The following is a 21600-nucleotide window of genomic DNA, read 5'->3' as shown; positions in this document are numbered from 1 at the left end:
CCATTTTATCTTTCCTTCTGTCTCTGAGCTTTCATTTACTGGACTTGTCTTCATTTTTAATCAAGATTTCACTTCTTTATTTATTTATTAATTTTTTTTTTTTAATGTTTATTTATTTTTGAGACAGAGAGAGACAGAACATGAACGGGGGAGGGGCAGAGAGAGAGGGAGACACAGAATCAGAAACAGGCTCCAGGCTCCGAGCCATCAGCCCAGAGCCCGACGCGGGGCTCGAACTCACGGATCGCGAGATTGTGACCTGGCTGAAGTCGGACGCTCAACCGACTGCGCCACCCAGGCGCCCCTATTTATTTTTAAATATACATATACACATTCACATCACAGTAAGGTACACATATCTATTCATTTATTTAAAAAACATAGTCAATAAATACTTACTATTAAAAAAGAATCAGAAAGTACAAGTAAGACAAACTATAAAGTAAAATATATGCAGAAAGTTTTTGTTTAAATGAAATACACACACAGTGAGCTTACACCAGATCCGGTGCACGGTGGCCAAAAGTGGACCTACCTTTGGGTCTAACAAAGCACAGTTGAAGGATTACTTTTTCATGGGATAATGGGCTTGGTTTAAAGATTTAAGAAGGTAGAGTAAATCATAATGGTATTCTGAGGCATGAATATGTAGGACCTATTCAATACTAGAGAACAAGATGGGCCATACCATTAGTGGGGGTGACTGTGTGGCAGAACAGATAGCCTGTGGGGGCTGTTGCCAAACAGCCTGAATCCAGGCCTACTGTTTACAAATTGGATGTTACGGGCCAGTTCCATGACTTCTGTGGGCCTCAACGTCCTCATTTGTAAAATGGGGATAATGATCATCCCTAGCTCATAAGATCTGATGAGGGGTAAAGGAGATAATGATGTGAAAATATAAGCCACAGGGAACCAAAGGCATATAATTTTTTAACCTTTTTAAATGATTTCTAATATGCTCATGGCTTTTCTATTGCCATTCCATATTCAGCTGGTGGAAACAGAATCATTCCCAGTGTTTTGCCTCTGTATTTATGTTTAGTAAATCATTCTCTATCCTACGTGTTTGCAATTTTGGGTTTTTGCTTCTAAATCAGAATAAAACTCTGATTTATTAAACTATTTTTCTAAGTGATCAATGTCATATAAAAAGTTATTTCAAATCTTCTAGAGCAATAACAATTCCATTTAATTTAATATCATCATCAAATGTGATGAATGTGTTCTCAATCTTCCCCCCCCTCCCCAAGTCTTGCTTCACCTCCAGCTTCTCTCTCTCTTTTTGCTCTTTCAAAATAAAGAAACAGCCCTTTTCTTCTGAGAAGTGCCCTTCAAAAAAAAAGCAAACCAAGATGCCATCTTGCATTTTAGTCTCATACCACTGCACATGAGCCCAACCAGTCCCGGGAGAGTACCCGGGACTGGAGCTTCTGGCTGGCTGTGAAGACGCATGGTGTGATGTCCCAAATCTACTATTTCCTGCCTGCCTATTTTGGACAAGTGGTTTAACTTCATCTGTAAAACTTAGGATTGTAACCCCTACACTGTAGAGTGGGTGGGAAAGTCGAATAAAACAATGTATGTAAATGCTCTGGGTGCATAGTGGCTATCTGATAAATGTCTATTCCTTATGTTAACCCTTATGCTAACCCTCACCCTGCTACCACCAAGTTCCTTTCTGAAAAGTGGCCTCTCTTGTAGGATCGTGGCCCCCTCACTTGATAGTCATAAATCCTTGCCTTCCAAAACATTTATATACATACCACTTTATGATTTGCAAAATGCTTTTCTCATCAGCATCTCACTGGAGTCTTCTAACCATGGGGATACACAGGTGATACGCTCGGGTAGCCAGAATTCCACGTGGCAGTTAGGGAGGTATCCATTCCCTGGGGGACAGGTTCTTTTCACCCTCTCCTCCTTCTGCAAGTCAGGAAGCTGGAACTACTCTCCCTCACTTACAGGCAAAAGGGTTTATAAACTTGCATTCCTTAAAGTGCTCAGATATTTTCTGCGGGTCATTAGGGCAGCCAAAGCTAAATTCTAATCAGGAATTGTTCTCGACCAGACCAGCTGGATCTGAGCAGTTGGAAGTGCAGCGTCACTGGAACAAGGAGCAGGATGTGGAAGAAAAGGTGAAGACTGGAGGTGCGAGAACTGCCAGACGATTAGGGGATAAAATGAATGGCTATGGAAGCCATCGTGCATGACCAGCTAAATCACGTTTTAGTCAATAAGGCGACACTTCTCCTCTGATGTCCTCAGAATTTGGAGAAGCAAGTGGTTCGGGGGAAAGAGGTGGGCTTTGGGAATTAGACCCACTTGGTGCAAATCCCAGCTCGGCTGTGGGACCCTTACTCCTTGATTTTCTCCTCTGTACAGTGGGGATGTCAATAACTACCTCATGGGGCTATTACGAGAACTGAATAGAGAAGGGTGGTCAAGAACAATGGGGTTTGGAGGCTGAGTCTCGGGGGTCTTTCACCCCCTGAGAAATTCTGGACAACTTACTTAATCTCCAGACTTTACTTTCCTCATTTTTCCTGTAAGATGGGATAATAATAGCAACTCCCCCAGAGTTGTACTGAGGATTAAATGAGATGCATCTAGAAAGAACTAAAAACAAGAGCTGGTGCATCCAAAGCACTAGAGAAAGAGTAGTTAGAAGTCAGCATGACGGGTAAGAGTGTGGGTGCTGGAGTTCGAGACCTGTGCAGTATCTGACTCGGGCCTCTGCCTTGGACTAGCTGTGTGATCTTGAACTAAGTGATGCCACCTTGTGTCTCAGTCTCCTCGTCTTTAAATGGGGATAATAATAATACTTGTAACCTACCTCGTGGGTTTGAAAACAGGATTAAATAAGATAATATCTGTAAGGTGTTTAGAATGGCACCTGGCACCTGGTAAGTGCTCTATAAATGTTAATCATGACTAGCTTTGATTATCCTTATTTGCTTTCCCTTTCCTGGTGTTGGTAAGATTTTTCTGTCCCTATGTAGGGACCGTGGGACCGAAGCCTGAAGTGAATGACTCTGAACGGGGCTGCCTGAGGTCTCTGTGGGCCCAGACTTCTGGCCTGGTTCCTTCCTGTGTCTCCTTATTCACAGCCTCCGGCCTCTGGCCCTGCCTCTTTAGAGTGGGCCCAGGAGTCTGGGGGGCCCCATTTTGGAGCTGGCTTTGCGGTCAGGCAGCCATAATCTGTCCCTCGAGCCACACCAGAGTCTCATTAAAACGTGCCCCATAAATGTTAAAAAATTTACACATAAAAAAATTCCATGCATGAAACTGAAACCGTACGTTTTACAGCCTCGGTTTGAAATCTTGCATAATATATAAAACCTTGGGACTGCACTGGGGGCCCGTAAATCAGATTTTATAAAACAAAAAGCTTTTACCTTTCAAAGGGGTTTGGGGAACTTGCAAATTTTACAAACTTTACCAACTGCCAGTCAGAGGCTGCTGGGTCCAAACGGGGGATCAGTGGGCCCGGTAAGAAATGGGTCTGGTGAGCGCTGGTTGGATGTGCGGACTGGGGTGGAGAGTATCCAGAGGGAGGGAGCTCTGGATGGTTGGGGGACAGGGGGCAGTGTGCCAGCTTAGCCACCCACAGCACTGAAATAGGGAGGTAGAGAGGGTCAGAGAGTGGGGCACCAGGGGATGGGTGGGGGGGTCGGCAGGTGGGGATCTGGAGAAGCTGGTGGCATTTATAAATGAAGGCGTTACTAACCCCAGAAAGAAGAGAGGTGGGGTGACCCTGGAAGGAGCAGGGTATTGGGAGCCAGCAGACCTAGGGTCTGGTCCTAATGAGTTATTTCCCTTCTCTGGACTTCAGTGTCCTCATCTGCAAAGTGGGTAGTGGGATGGGCTGAACCAGCTTCTCTCCATGGTTTTCTCCCCAGCTGTTTGTGCAGCTGGCTCAGCAGGGGAGGGAAGTTCCCTCTGAAGCCTTCTATCTGGGAACCTCTCTGATCTTTGGGCAGCTCTGGGAGAGCTCAGTCAGCCGTTCCCATGGGAACCTGTCTGGGAGACTACTGGGAGCAGGGGAAGGGACCAGTCAGCACTGCGATTTGCATGGAGGATGGGTGGCTGGAGGTGGGAGGATTGATGTCCAAATGGCGGGTCTGGCAAGACTGGGGCTGACAGGCTCTCTGGGGTTGGGAGAAAGCAGGATCAGAGCATGGCTTGAGGGTTCAGGGTGGGCCAAAGTTTGGGGGGACCCATGTCCTCCTGACAATCCCATTTGTGAAAGTCAATATTCAAGGGCAAAGGAAAGCCGCCCTGACACACATATATATAAAAAATAAATCTCTCAATTATCTCAGCTCATTTGCTTGGGGTCTCTCATTTTATGTCCCTGCTCCGCTGCGCAGTATATCTGTCCGGATAAAGAGTTACAGTCCGTTGGGCTACGTGTACAGGGTTGTAAAAAATACAGATGCCAAATTAACTGGCTGTGGCACTCAGCAGCTGATTGAGCTGATAATGACGCGATCTGACCTTTTTCTAATTTCTAATTATGTGCATCTCGGCTGTGCTGGCTACATGATTCTTGTTCTAATGATGGCTCCTGTGGTTGGCCTCTTCAGCTGCCCCCTCCCGACACAGAACTACAAATGGGGTGGCAAAGGGTCCTGCTTGACCCCCCCCCCCCCCCCCAAATAAAGTTGCAGGGGCCCAGCCACACGGTCTCTTTGATGGCCAGGAGGAGAGTTTGGGAAGGTGGATCGCCTCACCCAAGGGATACTGCATCTGAGATTAACCTTCTGGATGCCATGCATTTTTAAAGGACATTTAGTTCCACATGCCATCTTGTTAATTTTTTTGTTACAGTCACATGAGACAGGTGTATTAGATCTATAGACAAGAAAACCGAGCTTCAAAGGAGTTACATCATTAAAGTCACACAGAGGGTAAGCAGTGAAGCCAGGCTCAGGCCCTCTGTCTCTAAGTGCTCCTTCAACCCTCTTTATTTATTTATTTATTTATTTATTTATTTATTTATTATTTTGTTTTTACTTTATTTTTTAATTAATTAATCTACTTTTATTATTTACTTATTTTTGAGAGAGAGAGAGAGAGAGAGGGTGTGAGTGAGCGAGGGGCAGAGAGAGAGGGATAGAGAGAATCCCACACAGGCTCTGCACTGTCAGCACAAAGTCTGAAGAGGGGCTCGAACTCACAAACCATGAGATCATGACCTCAGCCGAAGTCGGATGCTTAACCCACTGAGCCACCCAGGTGCCCCCAACCCTCTCTCTTTAAACAAGTGACCAGTCAGCCAGCCATTGACCGTAGCTAGCACATCTAGGTAAATCAGGCCCATGTGGGTGGGTGCGATATCTGAGGACGGTTTCACCAACTGCCCCACTCCCAGCCCAGTCACCCAGGACAGACGACCAGGCAACACCAGAGATCTGGGGCCACTGGGGCAGCTGCTGCTACATCCACATCCCTAGGTCAGGCGTGCATGTAGCAGACGCTTAACCAAGTTTTGCTGGGTTGAACCAAGAAATTGGATTCTTTGAGTGAACAAAACCCAGAGAGACCTAGGCAGCGTTAGCAAGGGGAGAGCACAGAGGTGGCCCCTTTTCGGTATTTTCCAGGTTATACTGGAACAGGAGGCTGTCCTCAGTGTGTCTTTGGTAGCTCGCCTGGCAGGCAGTGGTGGGTAAGGTACGTGAGGTTCGTTGCCCCAGGACTCCTGCTTCTTAAAAAGGTTTCCATTCTTTTATATTACTCGGTCTGATTTTAGGTATTTTCTACCAACTTAGGCCTCAGCTTCTTTTTGTGTCATGTGACAGGAGGGGGTCCTGGCCCCCCAGGCACAGTTTAGCTCCCACAGAAAGAGCTACCTCCTCTCCTGGCTGCCTGGCTGCTGTGGGTCTAAGTTCCAAGGACCCGCTTCATAGCTGCAGTTCTGAGATGGTAATCAGCTGAGCTGCAGGGTAGGGCCAGACCAGCCTGGAAGGAACCGGACAGGCAGTGGGCTGGGCTCCCGGGAAGTATGGCTGCTCAATCCCAGCCAGGGAAGAGGGAGGGCCAGGGATGAGCAGAGTGGTACCTACACTAGCACTTCTGATGCCAGGTAAGCGCTTACTCTCTGGCACGTGCTCTCTCTCTCTCTAAACGCCAGCCCTGCTCTGACACTTCACGAATTTCCAGGCCAGGGGGTGCTCTCTCCTGGCAGCTCTTCTGGACTCTGTAAAATATCACGTTCAACTCTTGAGAGAAGCAGTGGGGTGGGTAATTCACAACATAGAATGATACGTAAATCCCTTAAATCTGTTCTGTAGGTGCTCTGAGTGTGTGTGTGTGTGTGTGTGTGTGTGTGTGTGTGTGTGTGTTTGGGACCAGGTATCAGCTAAACTCTGGATCCAAGAGGTCAGCAGTATAATCACTCAATTTACGGAGGAGAGTTTTGCCCAGTTTCCAAATTCACCATGCATGATGTGGGTAATCCACCCACAGAAAAATCAAGAATTATGGTTAATAATTAATAATTCCGTGGTGACTGTATATCGTGATGACTGGACAGAGCAGTTTCTCTCTCTCTCTCTCTCTCTCTCTCTCTCTCTCTCTCTCTCTCTCCCCCCCCCCTGCAGGATTCCCAGGGGAGAAGAGAATTTCAGATGTCACCTATAGTAGTGGTTATCAAATATTGTTGATTGCAGTTGACTGGGAAGCTTCAAAATGTAGATTCACAGGCCCCTACCAAACTTACTGAATCACAGTGCCCAGGTGGTGGGGCCCAGGAATGTGTATTAAAAAAAGCCCTGTAGTGATGATCTGGATGATAAACTGGGTTTACGAGCCTGGTCTGTGTCCCTCAGATGGACAGGACATCTGCTGGCCTTCTCAACATGACTGTGTCTCCAGCTCTTTTTCTCTGTTGATGTGTTTGAATATGCCTGTCGCCTTCATCCTCCACACTGTAGCACACCAGCCATCAACTCGTCTGGGGGCAGCCCAAGACAGATTCACTAACATGCTGGGACTCCAGTCCTCAGAGCAGCTACCCCAGACCTTCTGGCTCCCATGCCTCTCCTTCCCTCCTGTCCGTGCTGCAAGGAGTGCTGGGTAGTGGGATGTTGGTGCCGCAGTGAGCAGAGAAGAAAAGGCCGCTGGCAGCAAGACCCGGGCATGCAACTCCTGGTTCAAGGAACCAGAAACGGTTCTCAGCTGCTAGATGGGGGCATCTAGTGCCTGCCCCAGAGTGGGCACCCCAAATTTTCTGTGGGATGGATGAAGGAATGAAAGGATCATTTCTAGGGCATTTAGAGGGGTCAGAGGGTAGGAAGACCCTAGCCAGGGTGGGGGTCGGAGGGTCTTTACCAGATTGTCCAGTTCTGGGTCATCGCTGAAGAAGGCTTTGTGCTCCTGCTCCTGCTGGTGGACAAAGTTCTCGATGTCCACATCAAAGCTGGCGGAGGTGATGCACTCAGAGCCCTGGGTGGCCTGCTCACATTTCTCAAACAGCAGCGTCAGGAGCGGGAAAAGAGGGTGCCTGCGGGGACATCAAGAACTCACACATGCGCACACGCAGAGACCCGCTGCTGGCTGGGCTCAGAAGCCACCAGGGCCCCTTTCCCACATTCCCATCACTCCTTCTCCCAAGGTCCTACTTCTTAAGAACATCCCGAGTCCCCACGCCAGCCTGGATGACAGCACTTCATACCCTGGCACGGAAGGATCCGGTCTTCTCGTTGCTGGGGCCTTAGAGGGCTCCGTTCCTCCCCACTGGGTGCCTAACGCTTCTCTTTGGTCAGATAAGCTGCATGGATATTTGGTGAGAGATGATGGGTATAACTTATTTCAAAGAAATAAGTGTCCATTTCTGGGTCAGGGTCAACCCGGGAGGGAGATGTAGGAAGTATCCAGAAGAGTCCTGGGTATGAGCGGTAGTGCTTGGTCACAGACCCATTCGTGGCTGTCTGGAGCCAGCTGAGGGCCACAGATGTGCACACCTGTGTGTCTGCAAGTGTATGCAGGGGGATATGTGTGAGCTGGAATATTCATCCCACACATGGTGGGCGGGTATCTCCACCTGTCCAGAGTCTGCTGACTGACTCAGTTTAGATCAGACACCCAGTTACATGTATAACATCTCCCTGCACCTTTCTATCGTCGTACACTTAGCACAACCGTGATTCGATGATTATCTGCATCACTGTTTTCTTCCAAGATTGCCCCTGTCGTAACGGTCATTGTATCCTTAGGACCTTGCCCCACATGCTCATAGCAGGCACTTACTAAATATTTGGTGACTGATGACGAATCGGCAAATGAAGACAGTGTGAGTGTGAGTATGGGGTGGGTGGGCATCGTTCTGTGATGTATTATGTAAGCTGAAGTGCCTACCTGACTGGCTCTAAGGGTCTTAGCTTAGACATCACCAACTCTGGGAAGCTTCCTTCACTGCCCCTGCCCCTGGCCTACGCTGATGGCTCTCTGAGCTGTTTGTTTTATTATCTGCCTTCCTCACCAGAATTCGAGCTATATGAGGGAGGAACCAAGCCCACCTTATTCATCACTGGGTGTCCCGAGTCTAGAAGAGGTATGTGGATCCCAATACATACTTGTTGCATATTGTATGTGTGTGTGCCATTTGTACTTATAAGTGCATATCGTTTTTGTTTCCCTGCAGCATGTGTGAACAATCAGGTCTTAGCATCCCAGCAAGCGTGCATGTGTTTGCACAGATTGTTGACCCTGGACCCTGCAGCCTCATTCCCTTCCACTATGATTCCAAAGAAAGCATCTGTCCATCCCTCTCTGGGCTCTCCTCTCCTGGTCCCTTGGGACCACACAATCTAGCTCTTTTCTTTTTGATTAAGCCCTGCTTGCTGGGAGAGGAGGAAGTATGTATGTTGAGCTTGGCTCCCAGGCCTCTGCCAACAGGGATATTCTAGTCAGTGTTGTCTGATAGAACTTTCTGCACTGATGGAAATGGTCTAGAATCTCTTCTGTCCAATATGGTAGCCACTAATGACTGAAGCCAACAGACACTTGAAATATGACTGTGCTGCTTGCAACACTGAATTTTAAATTTATTTAACTTTAGCAATTTTAATGTAACTAGTCGCATGTGGCTAGTGGCTACCATATTGGAGAACACAGTAAGTCTTGAAAAGGAAAAAAGATCATGCTTTTTTCCTTCCAGTACACTATGAACACACCAAGAGAAAGACTGAATATCCAGCCTACACGGTGTTTGTATGTAGATGGGGGAACCCCTCACAGCCTGTATTGGGATTCAGTAATTCTGGGCAAAAAGACAGAAGGTGCTTAGTTCCATCGACAGTCATACCTACACCTACTAGTCATTCTACTCAGGCTCAGGGGCAGTGGGGGGATGAGGAGACATAAATTCCTGCCTCCTATGAGCTGCTTGGCATGGCCGCCTGTCTCTAGACACCATCTCCCGACCCTTGTTTTGGGAGCTGATGTGTAAACATCTGGATCCCCAGAGTGCAGCCTAGGTTACAGTTTGGAGAGGAAAAAAGGGTCACTATCTAAGGATGGCGCATCTGCAGTCCCCAATTGCTAGAAGATCTATTCAGCCCGGCAGGAAGCCGGTAGGGAAAACAATGGGTTCGCTTACCCATCCGGTTGAAGACAAAGAGAAAACCAGGTGAAGGGGTTAAACTCCAGTGTAAGTCTTCATTTGCAGCCACTAATACCGCAGCATATTATAGTCTAATCTAACCTGATCCCAGTTTAATGCAAGATTCTCCTGGCCCTGAGTGGAATACCAAAGAAAGCCTCAGTGGCTGTAATTTAAGCAGAGCCCTGCAGTGGTTTAGCTGAGGGACATGAAAGGCAAATTCTAGACGGTGTTATGAATTATTGCGCCTTATGAACCTTCCTACTCTCAACAGATGCCTGCTGCCATTTAAACAGCCACTAGATCAATTAGGAATGAAAGGCACAAATCGACTCTGTACAAGGGCACTAAATTACCAGGAACTAATAATCCGCAGCATCGTGCCAGGTGCTGGGGGCGCAGCCCCCGCCCCAACCCCGCAGCAGCCGCCGGTCACTGCACATTCCTTTCTCACGGGTTGCAGGGAGGGTGGGCAGCTGCTGAATGGAGAGGGGATGGTCTCTGTGTGTGCGTGGATGTGCATGCATGTGCACCAGGGCTCAATGTAGGCTGTCAATGAGAGTGAGTGTGAGTGTTGTGTAAGTGTTCCATCCCGTGTGTTTTTATGGTGTATGTCCATACAGTGCGTCTATGCAGAATGTGTGCACATATGGGTTGTGTATATGAAAGTGGGGTTCAGATTTTGCGTGCTGTGAGTACAGTGTGCACATGCCCCATGTTGTATGCAGTGTGTGTGCACGCGTTCTGTGTTATCTGTATGCGGTATGTGCGAGGGGATTGTGTGTTCTGTGTACACAGCATGGATGCCATGAGGGGTGGGGAGGAGGGAATCTGCCAGTGATGGAGTCTCCCAGCACTAGAGTTCGGGTAGGTGGGGAGAGTAGTCTTCTTCGCCACTGTCCTTGCCCCTGCAGGGCAGTGAGTAGTCTGGGAAGGCCTCTCTGAGGAGGTGACATTTAAGTTAAGCTTCAAATGATGGGGAGGCAGTTATGCAAAGATCTGAGGGAAGGCCATTCCAAGCAGGAAAAAAAGCAAAACACTAAAGATAGGAATGAGCCTGGCACATTTCTAGAACAAAATCCAGATGAGTGTGTGTGGAGCAAGGTAGGCAGGATGGGAATAGAGGGAGATGAGGTTGAAGAGGTAAGCAGGTGTGGTGGAGGCACTGTCACACACGCGGGGAACAATGTGCATTTCTATGCGGAGCCACAGCAGGGGCCCTTTTTATAAATTTCTCACTTCCGGGTGTCAGATCTCCCCAGAGTGTGTGTGTGTGTGCGTGCGTGTGTGTGTGTGTGTGTGTGTGTATCTGGAATGTTTTCTGTGGCTTTTGCTATCTCTCGGAAGGAAACATACTTTCTGTCGCCACCTCCCCTCAACCCCCCATTTAACCAGGGGCCCCTGGAGCACAGAACAGACCTCATGGACACTGGGATGGCCACCTCTCTCCAGCCCCTCCCCGCCTGGGCCACACTACCAGCTCCCAAATCACTCTTCTCATATACCTACCCTCCCCAGGCTCCTGCTTCTGCTCACTCTGATCCCTGGATCCCTGAGCCCAGGGGTTCAGATGGCACCTGAGCTTGCCCACAGCTTTTCTGTGACTGATAGCCAGCGTCAGTGGGCTGCCTGTAGCTCCCATGCTCTATCTGCCTGGATCCCTCGATAAACCCAGACTGCTACCTGTTACCTGCTACCTCAAGCGTGGGGATAGGTGAGACGCTGTGCACCACATCCTGAGAAACCAGCTGTTTCCCAGTGACCCAGCTGGGTTCCGTGGCTGCAGTCATGCCATGGGCTCCTCTAAGGCTGTTCCCAGCCCAGTTCCCGGCCCCTTTCCCAGTTGTCCAGACTATGCGCTAACCTATACTTCTAAGCTTCCCTCCAACATCACCCTAGAAGGCTGGAGATGAGGCCGGAAGTCTTCCAATCGAGTCCTTTCCAATAGCCCTTGCTGCAGGCTTGGAGTGGGGTGGGGTGGGCAGGGACCATGGGAGCCGGGGATCTTAGCCACCGGGGAGATGAATGGTCCTGTCTGAACCGGGCAAGGGATGGGAAGAAGGATTTCCAGTTAGGTGTGGGATTTGCTTCTTTATTCTTGGCCTTCCCTGAACTTCCATTTGTCCAACTACAATGGGTTTTAAGGAGTTCCTCTTCATGCTGTCCAGATCTGTTCCATTGTAGATCAATACCCTTCAGAGGCTAGAAGTAAGAATGTGGAAACCCAGTCCCCAGTGCCCAGACGATGATGAACAAGATATGAAAGATGGTCATTAGACTTTATTTCCAAAGAGCGGAGGACATTTGACCTCCATAAGAGCTCACCTTCTCCCTCCCAGATCTTTCTCCGCTCTTCTCTCCGTCGCCTCCTGTCTGACCGCCCCCTCCACCCCAATCTCTCTTAAGCCGTTCAAAATTTGGAGGAAATAAATCTCACTGCACTAATTCAGTGAGAGTTTGAGCCTCGTCAGTGCAGAACAAATAAAAGGAGTGAACTGGCATGACATTTTACTGCAGAAGAGAGGTCGTTTCCAGCCACTAATAAAAAGGATTTGACACAGACTAATAAAGAGAAATGAATTTCTCTAATGGCCTAATTTAGCACATTCAGCACTGTGCCTCTGCCTGGGTGCTGGGGGGCGGGGGGAGCCGTGAGTGCCGACGGAGCCAGGAGAAGGGGAGATGCATGGCGAGGAGAGAGGAAGAAGAGATGATCTCAAATAACATTTTATTATTTCTTTTCTCTTTTCTGAGTCCCTACCCCCACCCCCAACCTCATCACCTCTCCTCAGGAGCATCTGAACCAAAATCAAGCTCAAGATATGCAGTTTCTGTTAACGATCCAAAGAAATAAAGAACCCCTCTCCACAGACTTGCAGTCTTGTGCTAGCTTAAGAAGGTGATTAAACCGGATGTGTTGATTTCTACAGGGGTTTAAGCCATCGTTTGGTTTAATTACTTCTGACATTTCTGCCTTCGCGTTTTTTACATCACCCATTTGCTGGCCTGCAATGCCCAGTTTGGGCTGCCCCCTGGAGAGCAGATTGAAGACAAGGCAGGATTTTGGCTGAAGCCCTTTGGTAGTGGTGAACATCACCCTCTCTCTAGCCGCAGAGAGGCTGAGCCACCCCTCGTTTGAGCCCAGGTTTTTCTTCAGGGCAAGGCAATCCCCCTAACCTGCCCCTCTCCCCGGTGAGGCTTCTGAGAGCCTCAACACAGCCCATCTTATTCTTCTCTACCTCAGGACAGATATTCTATTCTATTCTATTCTATTCTATTCTATTCTATTCTATTCTATTCTATTCTATTCTATTCTATTCTATTCTATTCTATTCTATTGTATTCCATTCCATTCCATTCCATTCCATTCCATTCCTTTCCTTTCCTTTCCTTTCGTTCTCTTCCTTCCCTCCTTCCTTCCTTTCTCTTCCTTCCTTCCTTCCTTCCTTCCTTCCTTCCTTCCTTCCTTCCTTCCTCTCTTTCTTTCTTTCTTAGATTTATTTATTTATTTATTTATTTATTTATTTTTAATTTTTTTTTCAACGTTTTTTATTTATTTTTGGGACAGAGAGAGACAGAGCATGAACGGGGGAGGGGCAGAGAGAGAGGGAGACACAGAATCGGAAACAGGCTCCAGGCTCCGAGCCATCAGCCCAGAGCCTGACGCGGAGCTCGAACTCACGGACCGCGAGATCGTGACCTGGCTGAAGTCGGACGCTTAACCGACTGCGCCACCCAGGCGCCCCAGATTTATTTATTTTTGAGAGAGAGAGAACGCGCCAGTGGGAAAGAGGCAGAGAGAGAGAGGGGGACAGAAGATCCGAAGCGGGCTCTGCGCTAACAGCAGTGAGCCCGATGCAGGGCTCGAACTCATGAACTCTGAGATCGTGAACTGAAGTTGAAGTTGGATGCTCAATCCACGGGACCACCCAGGTGCCCCAAGACAGATATTCATAACATAAATTGTCCTGATAGGTTTCCCTAAAACTTCTAAAGGCCTCCAGGGATGGAGACCACCACTTCCTCGGTAATTCACATACTTGTACTTAACTTCAAGTTCCCCTATAAGGCTGAAGCTTGTTAAAAGGATTCAAGAAAAGACGGTTGGACCCTTTTCTGTTTCTCTTCCTTCCCCTCCTTGGACAACCTAGGTTTTCGGAAAACAAACAAACAAACAAACAAACAAACAAACAACTTTTTAACATTTCTTTCTGCTTAGAGGACCAGAAATACAGAAGCAGAGGCAGGAAAAAGTTAGAAGGAATGTAAAAATATAGAGCTTCAGGGAAAGTAACATGCAAAGAACACAAGAGAAAGAGAATAGATATGTAGATGGAAACAGAGCACTGCAGACTGGGGGGGGAAGGGGGGCGAGGATGGTCACACGCAGGGAGGCACGTTAGTGTTGAGTTCTCTTTCTGGGTGATAAACCTTGTGATTCACAGTCATGCCACTCTGTCACTTCTGAGCCTCTCAGCCATCCCTTCCCTTGTGACCTTGGCCAGGACTGCAGACCTCAATTATGGGTCCAGCCAAGTGTGTGGCAGCCTGCCTGGCTATCCACCTCCTCTCCCTGTCATTGACCTTGGAGCCCCTAGGCCTGTCCTGCACCTCACCTCACAGTCCAGACTCATTCAGCTAGGGGGAAGATGGACAGAGGAGGCTCAATGTTGGCTCTCACCCCCTCCCTGAACCCTGGCTATGTCTTCCAATGGGAACAGAGGTCAGAGCCTCCAAGGCCTGGATGGGATGAGGGATGGACGGTTCAGAGGATGGAATGATTGGCAGGAGAGCAAAATTTCTGGTGGAGATTTTCAGTGATGAGCCAGTGGGACAAGAGGCCTGGTCAGGGTCTGACTGCTGCAGAGGATATTAGTCTACTGGCCAGTGAGGTGGGGTAAGGTGGGAACAGTAGTGACCAGGCTGACTCTCCAGCTATCCCACCTAGTCTCCACCCATAAACACAGGGCAGGTCTTGAATTACCAAAGACTCGACCCCCTGGAAAGTCCACCCAGGCACTGGCATTTTGATCCTTTATTTCTAGTGCCCTAGGTCAGAGGTCACAAGAATCACAGAATCATAGACAATACCCTGGAGTCACTTTCCAGGACAGCCCCCTGTCTTTTCCTTGGGCATCTATTCAGAGCAGAAACCCATTACAAGTATTCGTGTTGTTTCGCTCTAGTGAAATTTCTCTCGGAGGCTAATGAAATAAAGTTCACGTCCTCAGATGAACGTTCCAGGTACATCAGGGTGTGGCCTCAGACTTCTGTATTTTTTCTCAACAGACTGAGCAGAGAATGTGCTGTTGGACAGACAGCAGGTGCACTCTGGCCCCCTTGTCTTTTCGCTCACCGCCTTCACAGACTCAGGGAAACTGGACTCCTAGCACTAGCCTTTGTTCCTGCTGTTCCTAGCACCTCAACTGGGTTCCTGGGTCTCTGCCTGTCCTTCTAATAATCTTCAGAATCCATCTCAAGATACCACCCACTCTACCACGGCTTCCTGGTGGGTCTCACCAGTGAGAAAAACCATTGCTTCCTCTGAACCATCCTGGGAAATGTTTTGGGGTTTGTATCTTGACCTCACTCACACTTTAGGGTGAGAAGCTCCGTGGTGTGAGATAAGCACAGATTTCAGAGTGAGATGGTGGGTGTGCCTTTGGGGGCAAGTTACTGAATTTTTCTGAACCCCAGTTTCCTCCTTTATAAAACAGGGATAGCATCACCTACCACGCAGGTTATGGTAAGGATTAAATGAAGAAACACGTACAGCGTCTGGCACTTAGTAAGCTATCAATTAATGCTTGTTCCACTTCCCTGGAAAGGTGTGTGGGCACCTTTTTTATTCAGAGCAACATTGACACCATCGGCTCCAATACATTTCTATTCCCATATCCACTGACTCATTTGGCAGGGAAAACAAGCCCACGTGCCAATTCAAATAGGCACAGAAAGAGGAGGAGGAGAGGCAACGTACAATTTATCAGAACTCAGAACCTCTTCTTTTTTTTTTTTTAACCAAAAAAGCACTGCCAGTAAGAATTTATTTTTATTTCCCTTATGACACTCATTAAATTCTACTAACTATAGTTGTTTGTGCACAGATCTGTCTTCCTCACTATGTGGTGAACTGCTCTGGTCCATGAACTCATCTGATCTCTTTTTGAATTCCCAAGGGTCATGCACAGTGCCTGGCACACAACAGAGGATCAATAAATATCTGGTGAATTAATGAGTGGGAACAGAGGAACTATGGGAAGGAAGGTTCTAAGACACAATCCTAAGGTTCTTTTGGGCTCAGAATCCATCTCTATAGCAAGACTCAGATAAAACGTTGCCATCTGGCAGCTTCTAGCTACAATGGATACAAAAGGACCTGCCTTCCTTGGGCTCTGCTGGGTGTGTGTGGGGTGGGGGCTGGCGGGGTCCTGGAGGGAGGGGGGTTAGTGTGAAGAAAGAGCTCGCCCAGCCCTCCATTTCTCCTCCCCTCGAAGGCACCAGATGGAGAGAGCAGAGTGGGGTGGGGGAGAACGAGCCAGCAGCTCCTGGTTGGATATATTTTTACTTCAGGTGTGACGTTGAAACCATGCGGGTGTATTTTTAGTCCTGCCTAGTGGGTGGTGTGTTCGCCTGGGTTGCCTTGGAGAGGACTTCTTCTTGTTGCTAAATTGGAATCGCATCTGCTAGGGCTCCTGGGCTCCAACCGGCTCTCCTCCCCCAGGTGGGCGGATAGGTCCATTCTTGGCAAGGGTGGGGCCCAGGTCAGGCCTCAGTCGGCTACGTCCCCATCCCTTCGTGACACCACCTCCCACACCCCTGCCTTCTGGCACATTAAAAATAAAAATAATAATAATAACAAATGTGAAATCTCAACAAAGTGATTGTAAAGCCTAGTCTGCAAGGGCAGGAATACAGACCACCTAAAAGTTGAGATCTGTGGAGATCCCATGTTCAACCCTTTCGTTTTACGGAGAGGTGACTCAGGCACAGAAAAGGGAAGTGTCTCGCCCAAGGTTAGCTAGTGAGAAGCAGTCAGAGTTTCTGTCCAAGTCACCAGAGATTGATCTCCAGCAAGCATACAAACTCTAGGGGAAGGGGTGTTGTGGGGAAGGCGCTCTGTCCATTCTGCCTTGGTCACTGGCGATGACTAAACACACACCCACACACGCTTTGTGGCCCTCTGTAAGTTACAAAGTGTTTCCATGTGCTTATTGCATTCAAATGCCCAATATTCTTATTCCCATTGCACCAATTAGCAAACTGTGGTGACGTAATGATATTAAGCTAGTAAGTGGCTGAGTTGAGATTTAAATCTGGGAATCCAAACTCCAAATTTTGCGCTCCCCCCTCCTATCTGTTATTTTTGAACCATTATCGGAATCACTTCCTCCTCCCTGCTTTCTCTCTTTTTCTCTTCTGTCCTTGAGTCATATGTGTCCTTGGGGTCACAGAACTGACCTGCCATGTTTACCCTTCGAGCATCAAGATCACTGCAGCACAAGAGAATCTCCATCTTATCGAAGGAGTTTCCAAAAGAATCTTCTCTCATGATAATAATACTTCTGTGTGTTTGGAGAGGGCTTCCACATTTCTACAGCTCTTTCAGTTTCTCATCTGATGCCTACCGTGTGAGGTAGGACAAGCTTATCTAAAGAGGTTAAATGATTTGCCCAATGATAGAGTAAGAATTGAGACTGAAGGCTTAGTCTTATGTTCTCTCCACCTGACCACGAAATGGACTAGAGCTTGAGAAAATCTGAGAGTGGCGTCATGGTTAAAAGAAAGGCAAGGGGCGCCTGGGTGGCTCAGTCACTTGAGCATCCTACTCTTGACTTCGGCTCGGGTCACAATCTCATGGTTCTTGGGATCGAGCTCCATGCTCAGCACAGAGTCTGCTTGGGGTTCTCTTTCTCCCTCTCCCTCTGCTCCTCGACCCTGCTTACTCACGTTCCCTCTCAAAATAAATAAATAAACATTAAAATTTTTTTTTTAATTTTTTTTACATTTATTTATTTTTGAGAGACAGAGCACAAGTGGGGGAAGGGCAGAGAGAGGGAGACACAGAATCCTTAGCAGGCTCCAGGCTCCGAGCTGACCGCACAGAGCCCGACGCGGGGCTCGAACTCACAAACCATGAGCTTGTGACCTGAGCTGAAGTCGGACGCTCAACCAACAGAGCCACCCAGGCGCCCCGACGTTTTTTAAAAATTTAAAAGAAGGGCAAAACCGGCTCAGTCCAGCCCTGGTGAGAAGCCCCTGGCCACGTGAGCCCTCAAAGCCCCAGCCTGCCGGCCTTCCTCCTATTCCACTCCTGGTTCACAGCAGCAGGAGGCCCAATTGCTGGCTATCTTCCCCCTTAAACGAGGGACAGATCCAGTCTAGTACGTATCACAGTAACTACTCACAAATGCAGCCACCGTTCACCGTGAGCCTTCTACGTGGCAAGCACTGTCGGCTGTTAGCATTGGTTATCTCCTTTAATCCTAACACAACCTTGCGAGGATAAAAGTCAGTGGGTTCCAGGCTCTTCATATCTTATTAGTGTGCCTTATCTTGGTGGGGTACCTGGACTTCTCGGCTGTGCCTGGGCCAGGTCGGTGAGCTATGGAAGCAGCAGGACGCACACTGCCTCTCAACATGGCACACCTGCTCCCTGGACCCGACAGCTGCAGCCCCCGTGCCTGCCAGCAGCATGTGCAGAGGCCATGCGTGGGCTGGGGGCCCTCCAGATGCCTGCAGGAGGGGCCGAGAACAGGCTTTGCCTGGTGCCCGGGGAGAACTGAGCATGGTTTTACTTTCAGATTATGGCTCCAACAGGATCGCTCCCCTGACTATAGTCAACAACTGAAATGTTATCTCTGATGCCAGTGAATCCAACTGCTTCCAAGAGCAGGGAGTCGGCTGGAGCCCCCAGCCCAGAGAGCCTAGCCCAGAATGCAGCCAGGAACATCTGCTCCCAGCATCTAGTCTAGAAGCCCTAGCCTGAAGCATCTGGTCCTGACTTTTCTGCTTGGAATGGCTGAACTTCTCCCACATCTTTCTCAGGCCACCTCGCCCAGCACATTCCAGAAATGACCAAGCACAGTGCCAGGGAAGGCATAGGGTTAAGCCCCAGGGTCAACTCACTGGAGCCAGGACACCCTTTGGTCACAAGGTGGAAGCCTTCCCTCAAAAACACTTCATCAGGACGTGCCAGTTCCCAGGGTCCTTCCTGGCCAGGCAGCTGCTAAGGAGGACAGTCACAAGAGGACCCAGCCCCTCTGTCCAGCCCCCAACCCTCGGGGGTCCCTCCCACCCCATTTACCAGCTCAGCTATCATTCCCCCTGGGTTTCACCTCCCTGGGGAAAAGCAGTGCAACTCTCCCACACTGCACTGTGGTCAGAAGGCTCGCAGTCAATTCCACAAATACTTTTTGAGTCCATACTATGTGCCAAGTTTCTATTAGAGCCGCTCTCTATGTCTATCTTTCTCCTACTCCCTGGGCTGGTTCTTCTTTATTCAAAACCCCTCTTGGAACTTAACACGACGCTTGACACATAGCAGAGCTCACTACACATTTAACTGAATTGCAAGATAGACACCTCTTGACTGGGGGGTCCTTTCCAGTCCTGCCTCTGGCTGCCTCGCCTCTCAGCATTCTAGCATCTTCTAGCCTGACCAACCCCTGCTTGCGTTTCCCCAAACATCTGACAGCCGCTAACGTCTACAGAGCGCTCACCAAATGAGGGATTCTTTACTAAATACGTAATGTGCATTCTCTCATGGATTCCTCACAACAACCCCGATGAAGAGATAATACCGTTTTCCAGATGAGGAAATCGAGGCCCAGAAAGGCTTAGTGCCTAGGGCGGTGCCAGAATGTAAACGCAGGTGATCTAAATGTAAAGGCCCATTTCCTAACCCCGAATTCCACCCCGCTGAATGCACCAGACAGCTTCCCATCCTGAACACGCCATGGGGACACATGCTGGCCCCTCTTGCTTCAAACAATCTCACCCCATCCCCACCTCACGCAGCAAACACTGATCTGTGTGTCAGGTATTATCCCGTATTCTCTAATTTTAGTCTAGCTATTACTATTTTCTTTTTTACAGTTGAGAAAACAGAGGCTCGGAGAGATTAACTCACCCAAGGTGACAAAGCTAGCGATCACCAACTCTATTTCTAGGGCTCGTGGCACGGCCCAGCATGGCCATTCTCCTGCATTTACACCTCTAACTCCAGGGCTGCCACGACCAAGCCCGGAGCCTCAGTGACCTTTACAAGGATGGTCTCTTCCAATAGAGCGATCCGAACACTGCCACTGCCCTGTTCCAATCCTTCCCCAAGTGACTGTGCATTCTAGAGGGACCCGGTCTGGATGAGGCTGGAAGAAGTGGAGCACAGACAGGGCTTTAGAAATGTGTATTGCTCTTACTGAACTAGAGATGGAGTCCAGCATGAGCTGCTCGGGGGTAGTCATGCACGGGTTAGAAGTTCTGAGTCTGTGGTTGAGGAGGGGGATGGAGCTGTCCTGAAGACCCGAAGCACCACAGGGCAAGGTCAAGATTCTCGAAGCTGGGACACTGCAGAGGAGGTGAAGCCTGGTTTGATGCAGGGTTTCTGAAGCTTCCAGGAAGGAATTTTTGTTAACGGGTAAACCAGGGAGGGCCTGGAATCCACTTGGAGAAGATGGGAGTGTGGGGGTGAAGGCAGGGCTTTGCTCAAGCAGATGGGAAGAGACGACGGTGCTGGGTAGAAACTAGGAAGGAGAAAATTCACTGCCTCAGGGTTAACGGTGAAAAATCACAATTGCAAACACCTACTTCGTGCTGGGCACTGTGTGAAGTAGTTAATTCATTAAGAGAGAACATTTCAAATTTAGAACCCAGGAGTAGACCGCACAGGCCCATGAGGACAACAGAGAAGTGTGGGCTCGTGGCTAAAGGTATGAATAAAAATAAAATCATTCCAAAGAATTGGTTATAAGATGTATCGACCTGTTTAAAATCAGAGACTGTGGGCCTGTAACTCGCCTACCTGTATGGGGGTTGTACTTGAGGCAGGCAAGATTGCCAGATGGGAGCCCCCCTTTGCAACTCTGGTCAGTGGTATCGTGTTGGTAGTTTGAAGTGGGCCCTGGTGGGAGCATTTACACAGTGGAATTCAGCAAATGCTACGAACCAGGGCTCTGTTATTGCCTCGCCCCTGATAGCCAGCACACCAGCCTAGAACTGTGGTGTATTTATGAGGTGCTGCCTCGCCTGAGTTAATCAATCCATTCAACAAGCTCTAGTACACACTCTGTCCAAGCTGCTGACTCTAAGGTATGGTATGGGGCGCCAGGGATAGGTCGATGAATAAAACAGACATAGACTCTGCCCTCATGGAGTTAACCATCTAGTGGGGGAAACAAATACCGTAGATGAAATCAACTTAATTGTGAGCCATGCCCCAGAGGAGAAATACGGGGTGTGGGGGGGAGGGTGGGTAGCTGTCAGCCACCCTCTCCACCTGCACGGCATCTCGATTCTCCAGCATTTTAAGTGCAGAAGCAAAGCACCCTGCCCCTGCCACTTTCTCACTGCTCAAGCCTGCATTCCTATCAATAGCAGGTAACTTCTGCGCTGGGCGGGCCCATTCCCCAGTTCTTGGAGAGCTTTTCAGCCTTGTGGGAGAGAACCAACGCCTTAGCCTTAGCAGAGCTTTCTCAGCAAAGCCGACCTCCTCCCCACCTCGCACCTGGCCAGGACTAGCTGTCTGCCACTCTGCTTGCTCCCCAGGACATCATGGTTTCCATGGGAACCCACTCACTTCAAAGGGGAACGAAGGAGACTGGAGGGGAGGAGGGAGAGTGAAAGCTGGATTAACCCCACCCTCCTGGCCCTATCTCTGCACGCCTGGCCATCTAACCACCAGGTTCTGGACGGCACCTAACACTGTCCATCCGCATGGAGGGGTGGAGTGGGGCAGTCCAAGCTAAGTTTGAACGTCTTGGGGATAAGTCCCA

General features: G+C 48.9%; 1 protein-coding gene across 10 annotated transcripts in view; it reads right to left on the bottom strand.

The window, feature by feature from the left end:
- The window catches only part of PKNOX2 (PBX/knotted 1 homeobox 2), a 319107-nt gene that overhangs the window by 38800 nt on the left and 258707 nt on the right, over nt 1-21600 (bottom strand). For all 10 annotated transcript variants that reach the window (XM_058687202.1, XM_058687198.1, XM_058687200.1 and 7 more), the window contains one exon: nt 7336-7507. In XM_058687202.1, coding sequence (XP_058543185.1) covers nt 7336-7507 — 172 coding nt within the window. The remainder of the gene's footprint in view (nt 1-7335; nt 7508-21600) is intronic.

This window comes from Neofelis nebulosa, chromosome 10 (assembly GCF_028018385.1).
Source record: "Neofelis nebulosa isolate mNeoNeb1 chromosome 10, mNeoNeb1.pri, whole genome shotgun sequence".
Taxonomy (NCBI): Eukaryota; Metazoa; Chordata; class Mammalia; order Carnivora; family Felidae; genus Neofelis; species Neofelis nebulosa.
The sequence above is the reverse complement of the archived record's forward strand: the minus strand, read 5'-3'. Positions and strand labels throughout refer to the sequence as shown.